We start from the raw sequence: 15,157 nt of genomic DNA, 5'->3' as shown, positions 1-15,157 counted from the left end.
GCCTGCTGAGAAAGCCATGCAGGTCCAGCCCACACTGCCGGTGTCACCCTGGGGCCTCCAGGCCCTCCTACCCGCCCCTTCACAAGACCCCTCTGAGTGCCACCTGGAGAGGCAACCCTGGAGCCTCAGAGCCCCTGACTACGGCCTGCCCCAACTGCAGGGTCCCCTCACCGTCGGTGGGATTGGCAAACTCCTTGGGCACGGCCGCCCCATCGTCCAGCTCCACGGCCTCTAGGCCTGCACGGACCCCTTCAATCTGGACCTCATGCTCTCCCGAAGCCGTGTCGTCCTCTGACCTTGCACTCTCGCCTGTGCGACGGAATTTCACCACCCTAGAGGAGAGAGCAAATCTGGTCATGATGGCTAGAACTCCTCTTCGACGACCTTGCGGTATAGTTGTGCCCAAGACAGGTGAAAAGCTTTCTCTTGTGGTCCAGAGAGTTCTCTCATGGTCCATGAATGGGTGAAAGAGGTAGGGGCTGGCATTTCTGTTGAGTTGGGCTGTGGGGAGGGTGACAACTTTAAGAGTTATGTATCAGGGCTGTCTAGTACAGTTGGACAGGTTGGGCACTGCACAAATCCAGGGGGAGCCCTATTCACATAGTAAGCCATGTGAATGAGGATATCTTTGTTCTAGACCTAAATACCGTTTGGAAACATATGTGTTTCAGAATTTATACTCCTTTGTCTGTATCTAATGTAAATAACCATTCAACTTCAGCTTCTTCACCGTTACTGGTTGGGGCATAGGTTTGGATTACTGTGATATTGAATGGTTTGCCTAGGGAACATTTCATGCAAAGATGGGCTCGATAAAGGTCAAAAATGGTATGGACCTAACAGAAGCAGAAGATATTAAGAAGAGGTGGCAAGAACACACAGAAGAACTGTACAAAAAAGATCTTCACGACCCAGATAATCACGATGGTGTGGTCACTCGCCTAGAGCCAGACATCCTGGAATGTGAAGTCAAGTGGGCCTTAGAAAGCATCACTACGAACAAAGCTAGTGGAGATGATGGAATCCAGTTGAGCTGTTTCAAATCCTAAAAGACGATGCTCTGAAAGTGCTGCACTCAATATGCCAGCAAATTTGGAAAACTCAGCAGTGGCCACAGGACTGGCCAGTGGTCAGTTTTCATTCCAATCCCAAAGAAAGGCAATGCCAAAGAATGCTCAAACTACTGCACAATTGCACTCATCTCACACGCTGGTAAAGTAATGCTCAAAATTCTCCAAACCAGGCTTCAGCAATATGTGAACCGTGAACTTCCAGATGTTCAAGCTGGTTTTAGAAAAGGCAGAGGAACCAGAGATCAAATTGCCAACATCCACTGGATCATCAAAAAAGCAAGAGAGTTCCAGAAAAACATCTATTTCTGCTTTATTGACTATGCCAAAGCCTTTGACTGTGTGGATCACAATAAACTGTGGAAAATTCTGAAAGAGATGGGAATCCCAGACCACCTGACCAGCCTCTTGAGAAACCTATATGCAGGTCAGGAAGCAACAGTTAGAACTGGACATGGAACAACAGACTGGTTCCAAATAGGAAAAGGGGTACGTCAAGGCTATATATTGTCGCCCTGCTTATTTAACTTCTATGCAGAGTACATCATGAGAAATGCTGGGCTGGAAGAAGCACAAGCTGGAATCAAGATTGCCGGGAGAAATATCAATAACCTCAGATATGCAGATGACACCACTCTTATGGCAGAAAGTGAAGAGGAACTAAAAAGCCTCTTGATGAAAGTGAAAGTGGAGAGTGAAAAAGTTGGCTTAAAGCTCAACATTTAGAAAATGAAGATCATGGCATCTGGTCCCATCATTTCATGGGAAATAGATGGGTAAACAGTAGAAACAGTGTCAGATTTTATTTTTGGGGGCTCCAAAATCCCTGCAGATGGTGACTGCAGCCATGAAATTAAAAGACGATTACTCATTGGAAGGAAAATTATGACCAACCTAGACAGCATATTGAATAGCAGAGACATTACTTTGCCAACAAAGGTCCGTCTGGTCAAGGCTATGGTTTTTCCTGTGGTCATGTATGGATGTGAGAGCTGGACTGTGAAGAAAGCTGAGCGCCGAAGAATTGATGCTTTTGAACTATGGTGTTGGAGAAGACTCTTGAGAGTCCCTTGGACTGCAAAGAGATCCAACCAGTCCATCCTAAAGGAGATCAGCCCTGGGCGTTCTTTGGAAGGACTGATGCTAAAACTGAAACTCCAATACTTTGGCCATCTCATGCGAAGAGTTGACTCATTGGAAAAGACTGTGATGCTGGGAGGGATTGGGGGCAGGAGGAGAAGGGGACGACAGAGGATGAGATGGCTGGATGACATCACCGACTCGATGGACATGAGTTTGAGTAAACTCCGGGAGTTGGCAATAGACAGGGAGGCCTGGCGTGCTGCCATTCATTGGGTCGCAAAGGAGTCGGACACAACTGAGCCACTGAACTGAACTGAATGTTAAGTAACAATTTGGCCACATAAGGATTGCTTTATGCTTACAAAAAGCTGCCCACACAGTATTTTTTTTTTAATTTAAAGTGAATATCAAAGTTTTAAAATTAGAAGAATTCACAAAGAAATCCAGATTCCTGATGTCTCTTTAAAAAATAGAATATCTGGCCATCTGGGACCCACATTCTAATAAGGGACCAACATGGCTAGATCAGAGCAGTGTGTCCCTTGTATATGGGTCACTCGACCCACAGATGATCGACAGTCTCATCCTCTCCAAATGACTTCCAGCCCTTACGGTCTCTTGCCATTTTTCTTTACACTTAACTCTGTGTTCCTCTCACTTGGCACTTTGTTCCCTTTGCCCCCATAGGCATTTGAGTTTGAGACCCCATGGACTTCACTCTCAATACAATACATTCCTTCACACTGTGCTGTTTCTTGTGACTCTGGGAAATGCCTTGATTTCTTTGAGCAGCAACTTATGTATTTGAGACCCAGGCAAAAACATAATAACCTGTCTCCTTCTAGCTTCCTTATCCTGAAACAAAACTCCTGCTTTCTGCCAGCCCTGTGATGGGTTGCAAGGTCACGGCAGTAACAGAAGAGATGAGTCTCTACCTTCCCAGGAGACAGCCATATGGAATGAGTGATGCCCATTCCTCCCTGAGCTTTGAAAAAAGAAGTCTGGGATGCCAAGGGCATGAAGGGCAGAGGGCTGATGAGGGCTTGTGTGAGTGCTCAGTCACTCCACTGTCTCTGACTCTTTGCCACCCTATGGACTGTAACCCACCAGGCTCCCCTGTCCATAGGATTTCCCAGGCAAGAATACTGGAGTGGGTTGCCATTTCCTTTTCTAGGGGATTTTCCCAACCCAGGGATTGAACCTGCGTCTCCTGCAACTCCTGCATAGGTTGGCGGATTCTTTATCACAAGGAAACCTGATGATGAGGGACTGGAGGGCAAATTTGGGCAACATTTTTAAAAGGTAAAAACGGATAAATTTCTACGTTAAAAAAAATTGCTATCATCATTATCAATTAACTATTGCCTTATTCCGCACATTTCACCAAGAATAATTAGTGCTCTGGCATAGAAAGCGTAAGTCTCCAGATTCCAGAAGCCTGGGGGAACATTTCTTGCTTGTGAATTGGGAGAAAAAGCAGATGATACCACAGCAATTTTGTAAATACCGGAAACACCATTTGACGGCGAGGTTGAACTGGGAAAGCTCCAGCTGTCAAGCTCGTCTTGGGCTGGAAATACTGGGCAGAGTACAGCGCACAGGGTCTGCAGGCAGAGCGGCTGGAACTGAACCTTGGAGCAATCATTCCACCACCAGCCGCCAGCTCCACCACGCTCCCCTCTCCACCAGGCCCCCCTCTCCACCAGGCCCCCCCTCTCCACCAGGCCCCCCCACACCCCCTCTCCGCCACGCCCCCAAATGCCCAGCAGCTTCTGTGCTGCGTTCTAGATGTTGTTCTACATGCACTCGCTCTGCACAGCAGCCCTGTTGTTCGTTGTTTAGTCGCTTAGTCATGTCTGCCTCTTTGCAACCCTATGGACTGTAGCCCACCAGGCTCCTCTGTCCGTGGGATTCTCTAGGCAAGAATACTGGAGTGGGTAGCCATTTCCTTCTCCAGGGGATCTTCCCGACCCAGGGATCACACCCATGTCTCCTGCTTGGCAGGTGGATCCTTTACCACTTAGCCACCAGGGAAGCACAACAGCTCTATGAAGTTGGTATTTTTATAAGCATTGTACAGACAAGAAAACGGAGGCCCCAGCAGTCATGGGATTTATCCATGGGCATAGAGCTAAAAAGGCATGCAGCCAGGGATCATCCTTAGGTCTGTCTGGTCAAAACCTTGTGTTTCTGGCCAAAGACAGAATACCAGTCAAACCCTTCCACTCCTCCCCATCTACTCCATTCCTCCCCCACAAAATCTTTTATTTTGAAATATTTAAAGCAGATAAAAATAGATAACAATGAGAGAACTATCTTTGCTTCTTCTCCAGCTTAAGGACTAGACCCTACTAGAAGGTTGAACTATATGAAATTGCCAACATTTGATTATAATTCATTTGAAGCCACCAGGTCTCTTTTCCAATCTCCATCTCTCAATACAGCTTGAAAGAACCGAGGCTTTAGCCTGGATGTCAGTGGTAAAGAATCTGCCTACCAATGCAGGAGACACGTGTTCAAGCCCTTGGTTGGGAAGATCCCCTGGAGAAGGAGAGGGCAACTCACTCCAGTATTCTTGCCTGGGAAATCCCATGGCAGGGGAGCCTGGCAGGCCACAGTCTAGTGGGTCACAAAGAGTCGGATACAACTTAGCAACTAAACAACAGCAGCTTTGCAGGGGGGTGGTGCTGATGGAGATTATGGGGAAGCTCTGAAGCCAGTGCCTACAAACTGAGTCTCAAATAAGCCCCCCAAGACCATACTGATGTGTAGCATTTGCCAATATCTGTGGGGTAAATAACTCCCACCACGACCCGCTTTAAGCTCTCAACAGTTAAATAAAAGGCTCTGAGATTTCCTGAATATCTAAGCATCAGATCTGCTCGCTAGAGCCACTCTGAGCAGTCTCCAGCATAACCACTGTAAGGTCCTCAAGTCACTGTCAGAAGCTACAACATGGATGAACCTTGAAACGTGATGCTGAGTGAAAGCAGCCAGACACAGAGAGTCACATATGCGTGATCCCATTTACGTGAAGCAACTTCAGAGAGACAGAAAGCAGATCAGTGGTTGCCAGGGGCTGGGGAAGGAGGGAGAGGGAGTGACTGTCTAATGGCACAGAATTCCCTTTTGGGGATGATGAAAGTGGTCTGGAATTAGACAGAAGGGAAGGTTGTGCAACATTGTGAATGTATGGCCATGATGACAGGAGCAGTATTCACGACAGCCCAAAGGTGAAAACACCCCAGTGTCCGTCCGTGGATGAGTGGGCTAGCAAAATACAGTCTACACACACAGTGGACTATTATGCAGCTTCAGAAAGGGAGGAAAGGGGGAACTCCCCCGCAGTCCAGTGGTTAGGACTCCTTGCTTCCACTGCAGGGGGCGTGGGTTCAATCCCTGGCTGGGGAACTAAAATCTGGCATGCTGTGCCGTGTGACCAAAATAAATAAATAAAAATTATTTATTTATAATTTATAAAAAATAACTAATAAAATTAAAATGGCTTTATAAAAAGAGGTGTATACTAGAGTGAAGATTCAATAAACTTAATCATTTTTTTTAAAAAAGGGAAAAGTGAAAGTATTTATCGCTCAGTTCTGTCCAGCTCTTTTGCAACCCCATGGACTGCAACCCACCAGGCTCCTCTGTCCATGGGATTTCCCAGGCAAGAATACTGGAGTGGGTTGCCATTTCCTTTTCCAGGGGATCTTTCTGACTCAGGGATTGAACTCGTATCTCCTTCAGGAGATCATGCATTGGCAGGCAGGTTCTTTGCCACTGAGCCACTTGGGAAGTCCAAAAAAAAAAAAGGGAAGGGAAGGGGAAATTCCCTGGTTTCCTAGTGGTTAGGGCTCTGTGCTTTCATAGCTGAGGGCCTTCGATCCCTGGTCAGGGAACTAAGATCCCACAAGCTGTGCACCAAAAAAAAAAAAAAAAGGAACTGGAAAGGAAGGAAATTCTACACATTACATAACATGGATGAGACTTGAAGACATTATGCTAAGTGAGATATGCCAGTCACAAAAGACAAACACTGCATGATTCCACTTAGACACTTAGCATAGTCAGACTCAGAGACGGAAAGCAGAATGGTCGGTCCCAGGGGCTGGGAAAGGAAGACATAGGGACTTTGTGTTTAACAGGCACAGAGTTTCAGTTTGGGCAGATGAAAACTGTCCTGGAGACGGATGGTATTGATGGTTGCACAATGCAAAGGCACTTAATGCCACAGACCTGTACTCTTAAAAATGGTTCAGTTCAGTTCAGTTCAGTCCTCAGTCGTGTCCGACTCTTTGCGACCCCATGAATCACAGCACGCCAGGCCTCCCTGTCCATCACCAACTCCCAGAGTTCACCCAGACTCACGTCCATCGAGTCAGTGATGCCATCCAGCCATCTCATCCTCTGTCGTCCCCTTCTCCACCTGCCCCCAATCCCTCCCAGTATCACAGTCTTTCCAATGAGTCAACTCCTCGCATGAGATGGCCAAAGTACTGGAGTTTCAGCTTTAGCATCATTCCTTCCAAAGAAATCCCAGGGCTGATCTCCTTCAGAATGGACTGGTTGGATCTCCTTGCAGTCCAAGGGACTCTCAACAGTCTTCTCCAACACCACAATTCAAAAGCATCAATTCTTCCGCGCTCAGCCTTCTTCACAGTCCAACTCTCACATCCATACATGACCACAGGAAAAACCATAGCCTTGACCAGACGGACCTTTGTTGGCAAAGTAATGTCTCTGCTTTTCAATGCTATCTAGGTTGGTCATAACTTTCCTTCCAAGGAGTAAGCGTCTTTTAATTTCATGGCTGCAGTCACCATCTGCAGTGATTTTGGAGCCCCAAAAAATAAAATCTGACACTGTTTCCACTGTTTCCCCATCTATTTTCCATGAAGTGATGGGACCAGATGCCATGATCTTCGTTTTCTGAATGTTGAGCTTTAAGCCAACGTTTTCACTCTCCACTTTCACTTTCATCAAGAGGCTTTTGAGTTCCTCTTCACTTTCTGCCATAAGGGTGGTGTCATCTGCATATCTGAGGTTATTACAATGGTGAATTTTACCTTATTTTGCCATGCCCCTCTCTCCCCTAAACCCCCAATTCCTCAACCCTTAGCTGTGGATGTCACCTCTTAGTGAAATTTATCAGAGAAAGACAAACACTGTATATTATCATTTATATGTGGAATCTAAAAATGAAATATACTAGTGAATTTAACAAAAAAGAAACAGGACCTGTGGACATAGAGAACAAACTAGTGGGTACCAGGGGGAAGGGTGAAAGGGTTAGGGGCAAGATAGGGGTAGGGGATTAAGAGATATAAACTACTGTGTATACAATAGATACATTGTGGGGGCTTCCCTGGTAGTCCAGTGGCTAAGATTCCGTGCTGTCAGCGCAGGGAATCTGGGTTCGATCCCTGGCCAGGGAACTAGATCCCACATGCTACAACTAAAAGATCCTGCAGGCTGCAATGAAGACCCAAGATTACACGTGCCACAAAGACCCAACACAGCCAAATACATAAATAAGTAAATAAATATTAAAAAAAAAAAAAGATATATTGTGCAGTACAGGGAATACAGCCAATATTTTATAATAACATAGATGGAGCCTAATCTTTAGAAATTGTGAATCACTATGTTTTAAACCTGAAACCAACATAATATTGTAAATCAACTTTTTGTTGATCAGTCATCAGGTCGTGTCAGACTCTTTGCGACCTCATGGACTGCAGCATGCCAGGCCTCCCTGTCCTTCACCATCTCCCAGAATTTTCCCAAGTTCATGTCCATTGAATCGGTGATGCCATCCAACCATCTCATCCTCTGTTGCCCTCTTCTCCTTATATAAGTATTATATATAAATGTATAAGTACGTAATTATTTATATATGTATGTATTTACAAGTATTTACATATATAAATACAAAAATGCATGTGGATATACACATACAACTTTTTATACCTCAATAAAAATTTCATGTATATACCCACATGCAGTTTTGTATTTTAAATGTAAATGCTTATAAATACATACATATATAAATATTATAGCTATAAACATATATAATTTTATATGTCAGTATATAAATTAATCTTTGTAAATATAAATATGTATTTATATATAATATTATGCATGTGGATGCATATACTGCTACATAGATATTCTGTACTTTGTGAGAAAAGCTGTAATTGAAATGAACTGGGTGCAGTGAGAGGCTGGGGGTGTGGTGAGGCGGGGAGACATTTCAACTCTGTAACCCACTGAGGGGTGATGCAAAGTGGGTTCCAGGAAGGAAGCAACAAAGAGTAGGACTCTCGCTCCCCTGGAGGCAACCCCCCAACTCAAAACTACAAACAGTCCCCTGAGGCATTAATAGAAGACAGAATGTAGAGAATTACTAGGTGAAGGAAGAAAATGAACATTTACGTGCATTATCAATTCCTTTTCACGGGTGTAGGGAAGGTCCGTGGCTCGCCCTTGACTCTGAGGGTAACATCACAGAAGAAGATGGCCATGTGGTCTGACACTCTCCCTGCCGTCACACCTTCTCCTCCAGGACCGTCCAGGGCTCTGTGCTTCCTTCTCTGAATAACAGCTGCCACTGCAGCCTTCTGGGAAGGCAAGCAGTGCCATGGGCTTCCCAGGTGGCTCAGTGGGAAAGAATCTGCCTGCCGACGCAGGAGTTGCAGGAGACGCAGGTTCGATCTCTGGGTCAGAAAGAACCCCTGGAGAAGGAAATGGCAATCTGCCCAGTATTCTTGCCTGGAAAATCCCATGGACAGAGGAGCCTGGAGGGCTACAGTCCATGGGGTCGCAAAGAGTCGGACACGACTGAGCACCCATGCAAGCTGCGATATCTTTCCAATTTTTTAGTGCTCTGAGCGCCAGCTGGTCATGCGTCAGGCCCAGTGTTTGCACTCTGCATCGTTAAATTATTTATTCCCACTTTCATTGTACCCATTTTGCAGAGGAGGACACTCAAGCACAAGGGGCTGGGAGCTTGCCCAAGGTCACCCAGTAAGTGTCTAGGCTTTGGCGAAGCTGTCTGATTTCAGCATCCCCACTTCCAGCCTCTCTGTATTCTCTTCTGGTGCTAGCATCTCTTTGAAGCTTTGCTGCAAATAATACAAAACCAGAAATAATCACCAGGAGATGAGTAATTAAATAGATGATGGAACAGCCACTAAAGAAAATGTTTTTTAAAAAATAAAAAAAAACATTTTATTGGGACTTCCCTGTCGGTCCAGACTCTGCACTTCCACTTCAGGGAGTGCGGGTTCCATCCCTGGTCAGGGAACTAAGATCCTGGAGGCTGCATGCTGCGGCCAAAAAAAAAAGAAGTTGTTTGTTTGTTTTTTAAATTTGTGTTGATCTGTGTCACAATAGGTGAGAGTGGAAACAACTTAAGTGGCTATCAGTGGCTGAATGGATAAACAAACTGTGGTCTATCCATACAACCGAGTGTTATTCAGTGTTAAAAAGGATGGAAATTCTGACCCATGTTACAACATGGATATACTTTGAAGACACTGCACTAAGTGAAATAAAACCAACACCAAAGGGCAATTACTGTACTAGTCCGCCTATCTAAATGGGCTTACAGTAGTCAAAGTCACAGAGAGAGAAAGTAGAACAGTGGTCACCAAGCTCTGGGGGTTGGGGGGACAGAGGGGATTGGGGACTTAGTGTTTAATGGGCAGGGTTTCAGTTGAGGAAGATGAGAAAATTCTGGAGATGGGTGGTAGTGAAAGTGACACAACACTGAATGTAATTAATACCATTAACCGCACAATTGTTGAAATGGCAAATTTTATAGCGACTATTTTCACATGATAAACACACACAATGAACAGACCCACACACAAGTTGGTGTAAGAACTCACAGGAAAAGACTGTTGGGGTCATTTGTTTTTGGCCACACAGCTTGTGGGATCCTAGTTCCCAGACCAGGGATCAAATCCAGGGACGTGGCAGTGAAAGCCACTGGACTGCCAGGGAATTCCTGCCGGGGCTCACTATTAAATGTGCTGGACTGCAGTCCCATGATCTATGTTCTTGGTACTAAGATTTAAGTATGGTCTCGAACCAGAGACCCAGCCTCCCCAGGGACCTGTTAGAAATGCTGAGTCTCAGGTCCTGACCGAGATCTACCAAATCCACATCTGCACTGTAACCAGGTCCCCAGGGAATTCATGGACATGGATTCATGTGAATGTTCAAGTGCGCTCAAGAATATTTTTGCTTCTGCCATCGAACATTCTGGAAAGATACTTAAGAAGCCTGAGACTGGTTGGTTTTTGGGAAGGAGGACGGATGGGGATGGGGAGTTTTGAGGGAAAGAAATTTTACTTTTCATTTTGGATCCCTCTGTAATATGTAAATTTTTAAACCTGCACATCTATTACCTTAAATAATCAATATAAATCACAATAGCGACTATTCACAGAATGCTTGTCAATCTGTAACATTAGCTAAACATGTTACAGACACGTTCATCTGTGAATCGGGATGAAGACAGGCTTGCAGGAACGTCGTGAAGATAAACTGAGCTTGATGAACAGAAAACTGTGGAGGCTTTGTGTCAATATTGGCTTTCCTCCAACCCAGCTGCGTTCAAGTCACCTTTGTACCTTGAGCATGGAGGACACTGACCTTTGTGAGATTTGACTTTGAGAAATGGCTTAGCTCCCTGGCGCTTTAAGCCAGGATCTGTTCACATTCCTTCTCTGGCAATCCACTAGAAGCCAGGGCCCTTTATTTATTAAAATTTGTTTTAAGACGGATGTAAAGAGAGACCTCTGACATTAAATTATACTCAGAAAGCCAGACGACATTTTGAATCAGATGGGTTCCTAAAAGCAGTTATCAGCGACATGAGCCAAGATTTTCCAAGGGGAAAAAAAGTGTAATATGAAAGAAAAAGAAAATAGCAGTGGCATATGTTAACTATATGAGGGCTTTGAAACAAGCTGGCTCACAACTTCTTGGCATTTGTTGTGTATATATAGCATATAATTTACCAAAATAGCAGGGAACATTTGTTTTACATAATTTTTCTATTGAAAGAAGAGAAGAGCTTGAGGAAATAACTGTCAACCCAAAGATTTTGCTTGAACCATCATGTAATTCACCTCAGTACCTTAAATTAGGGTCTGAGATGCGATTAGGGTAAGGAAGTTTTTTTTTTGTTTTCTATTTTCATCTGAGCTTCTGGGTATTTCTCCCCTGAGTTCATGAATCTATCAGACTGAAAAAGGAAGCTTGTGCCTAACTGTGATTATGACAGGGTAGCATTTCAAGTTGTGCCTAAAGATGGGGGGGGGCGGGGTGCGGTGTCATAGAAAGGAGTGCCCAACTCTGCAAACAGACTGATTTGGGTTTGAATTTCCTGCCCCCACTACTCGGCAGCTCTGAGGTTAGGTTACTTTACTTCTCTGGGTCTCAGTTTCCTGCTGGTAGAATGGAGATTGTAATTCCCATCTCACAGGGTTGCCATGGAGATTAAAGGAGTCAACAGAGAGAGCATCTCAAAAGAGTCTGGCACCCTTCTTCAGTATTTTATTTTACTTGGTCATGCCACGCAGCATGCGGCATCTTAGTTCCCTGACCAGGGATTGAACCTGTACCCCCTACACTGGAAGAGCACAGTGTTAACCACTGGACCACCAAGGAAGTCCCTATTCTTCAGTATTTTAATAAGTGTTTATTGAGTGCTGACTGTGTGCTGAAGGGGGATGAAATACACCTGCCCTCCTGAAATAGATTCCCTATTGAGAAGACGGTTGATATACAAGTAAACAAAAAATCATTATATGTTTGCAAATGAATGAACCTTGAGAGGGAAACAAATAGGGTGCCAAGATAAAGAACAACTGGGGGGAAGCATAGTCAGGATAGACTTGCCTGAGGTCTGGGGACCAGGAGAGTCCCACAGAGATGGGGGAGGACAAAGACCCAGGGAGTAGGACCAAGAAGTAGAGGTCGGAGAGACAGGCTGAATTATACAGAGACCACAGGGTTTTCCATGTTTTCCTGGGATCAGTGGGATGCCCCTGAAAGATTTACAAGTAGGGTGAGATGGGGGAAGGTGATCAGAGTTGATTTTGAGATCATTCAGGCATATTTTGCTATAAGAGGATGAACAGATTGTGGGCAGTGTTTTAAAATACTTGAGAAGGAAATGGCAACCCACTCCAGTATTCTTGCCTGGAAAATCCCATTGAGTCAAACTTACATTTATTTATTTTTTGACCGTGCAGCACGTGGGCTCTTAGTTCCCCAACCAGGGATCAAACCCAAGACCCTGCATTGGATGGGCACAGTCTTAACCACTGGACTGCCAGGGAAGTCCCTAAAATATTGGTTTTACTATCATTTAGGTGTGGCAGACAGATCAGGAGATGACTGCCAGCTGAAGGCTTTAGACTCTGTTATACTCACAGATTCCAAGATGAGGGGGCATGCCACATTTTTGGGGGGGATAGCCAAATGGGGAAACACTGGGATCAGTAAGGAGGAAAGTGAAAGTGAAAACCGCTCGGTCGTGTCCAACTCTTTGTGACCCCACGGACTATACAGTCCATGGAATTCTCCAGGCCAGAATACTGGAGTGGGTAGACGTTCCCTCCTCCAGCAGATCTTCCCAACCCAGGAATCAAACCCAGGTCTCCCACATTACAGGTGGATTCTTTACCAGCTGAGCCACCAGGGAAGCCCAAGAATACCGGAGTGGGTAGCCTATCCCTTCTCCATCGGATCTTCCTGACCCAGGAATCCAACTGGGGAGGCAAGGGTGAGGATAAAATCTGGGCCAGAGTCTTTACTGTGGTTTCCACAGGAAGGAACAGGTGAGGCAGGGCAAGCAGGTTGAGGATCAGCTAGTCTGAGTCATTTCTCCAGGCTCTGAGCACAGGGACTGTCTCCAGTTGTCTGGTATTTGGCCCTGGTGCGATTAGTGCAGGTGGATTAGTGACTTTGGATTGGTTGGTTTGCACATGAAAGGTCCACTGGCAGGCGACTTATTTACTAGTTAACCCTGGGAGGGGAGAGCCCTCCAGAATCTGCAAGGCCCCAAAAGGTCAAAACATCAGAATACAGAAAATAAAAAGCATGATTAATGCACAAAGATTAACACATGACAAGCATGCAGTGAGGACATTCTATGTGTCAGGCCACATTCTTGCCCTCATGGAGTTTACAGTCTTTTACAAAAGTATCCTGAAGCTGCAGGAAGGGGCACAAGCCACAGTCCCTACATGACTAATGTGAGAAAAGGGAGGTGTAAAGAGAGGTCTGAAGATGCTCTGGAAATGGAGAGACTGAAAAGTGTATCGTCTAAACTAAAGCGCTTTAGAGAAGCGGTTCTCAGTGGGGTGACACTGGCAATGTCTGGGGACAGTTTTGATGGTCACAACTTGGAGGGGGGAGCAAATATGATGAAACAAGGCTATGTCTGATCTTTCCATGGGGACTCAGTGCTTTAGCTGCTAAAACTTAATAATGGTGGCCCCTGCTGTCAAGGAGAATGATTAAGCTGATGAACAGATTTTTCTGTTTTTTTAATGCATACAGTTTTTACTTAATCCTGTGGCCTGATCTCCCCTAAAATCCAGTATCAGATGGAATCTAGGCAATGTCCCGTGAACTTGGGATCCATCAGACCCCTGGTGTGTGAAGCTTTCATACAACTAAGTGAAGACAGACACTAAGCAATAAATAAGCAAATTTTATGGTATGTTGGAAGGTAATGTGTGATTTAAAAAAAAGGAAAAGCAGGACCCTCAAACACCTCAGGGCAGGCAGTTGCGGACGCCGCGGGAGTGGACACCATGGCTGCGTTAGGGCTCGCTTCGTTGCTGGGCCGCGTCCCGGCTACAGCGTGGACAGCGGCAAGATCACCCCTTCTCTGTAATTCTTTGAGGAAAATAAGTTCTCAAGGAGGAAAACCTGAACCTAGCAAACAACCTCTTAAGAAGCCAAGGTTACCAGAAGGTCGTTTTGATGCCCCAGAAGATTCCAATTTAGAGAAGGAACCACTGACAAAATTTCCTGATGATATTAATCCTGTTGCAAAAGAGAAAGGTGGACCCAGAGGCCCAGAACCTACCCGATATGGAGATTGGGAACGAAAAGGACGCTGTATTGATTTTTAAGCCACATGTTGTTTAACTACAGTATCTTTTTCTGATAGTGTACATCTGAATTAACTTTTTTTTGATTATTGTCTTTCTGTACATCATTTAAGTCTCCTAATTTCTATAATGTGTTTTAAAATATATGTGATAGCTTTGAAAGAAAATATGCTGCTATAAATTAGGAAAGAGGAAATATTTTTATATTAGCACATTAATTTTAATTTAAATGTTTTGGGGTAATTAAGGGATGATTAGAGCTGCACATTTTCATTTCACCATGTTTCAATTTAAGTTAATCAGTTGTTTATAAGATACAAGTGTAAATAAAACTTTAAAAAAAGGAAAAGCAGGGATTTCCCTGACAGTCCAGTGGTTAGGACTGTGTCTTCCAATGCAGGGGGTGCAGGTTTGACCCGTGGTCAGGGAGCAAAGTTCTCACATTGCCTCATGGTCAAAAAAACAAAACATAAAACAGACCCAATACTGTTAACAAATTCAGTAAAGACTTTAAAAATAGTCCACATTAAAAAAAAATCTTAAAGAGGAAAAGCTGGACATGGTATTGGAGGATGGGGGAAGAGGGGTATGATTTTTTTCAACTACAGTAAAATACACATAAGATAGCATTTATCATTTTAAGCATTTTTAAAGAGTACAGTTCAGTGGGCATTAAGTATATTCACAATATTGCACAATCATTACCACTGTTCATCCACAGAACTCTTTTCATCTTGTAAAAATGGACAGTGTACCCACTACACAGATCCCCCTCCTCCCCTTCCCCAGCCTCTGGCAACTACCATTCTGCTTTATGTCTCTATGCATTTGATTGCTTTAGAAACCTCACAGACTGGAATCATA

General features: G+C 44.6%; 1 protein-coding gene across 1 annotated transcript in view; it reads right to left on the bottom strand.

The window, feature by feature from the left end:
* Positions 1-15,157, bottom strand: part of SVOP (SV2 related protein) — a 71,833-nt gene that overhangs the window by 48,879 nt on the left and 7,797 nt on the right. The window contains exon 2 of the mRNA XM_055549958.1: positions 172-332. Coding sequence (XP_055405933.1) covers positions 172-332 — 161 coding nt within the window. The remainder of the gene's footprint in view (positions 1-171; positions 333-15,157) is intronic.

Source organism: Bubalus kerabau, chromosome 16, assembly GCF_029407905.1.
Source record: "Bubalus kerabau isolate K-KA32 ecotype Philippines breed swamp buffalo chromosome 16, PCC_UOA_SB_1v2, whole genome shotgun sequence".
Lineage (NCBI taxonomy): Eukaryota > Metazoa > Chordata > Mammalia > Artiodactyla > Bovidae > Bubalus > Bubalus kerabau.
This window is presented reverse-complemented; position numbering and strand designations above follow the sequence as displayed.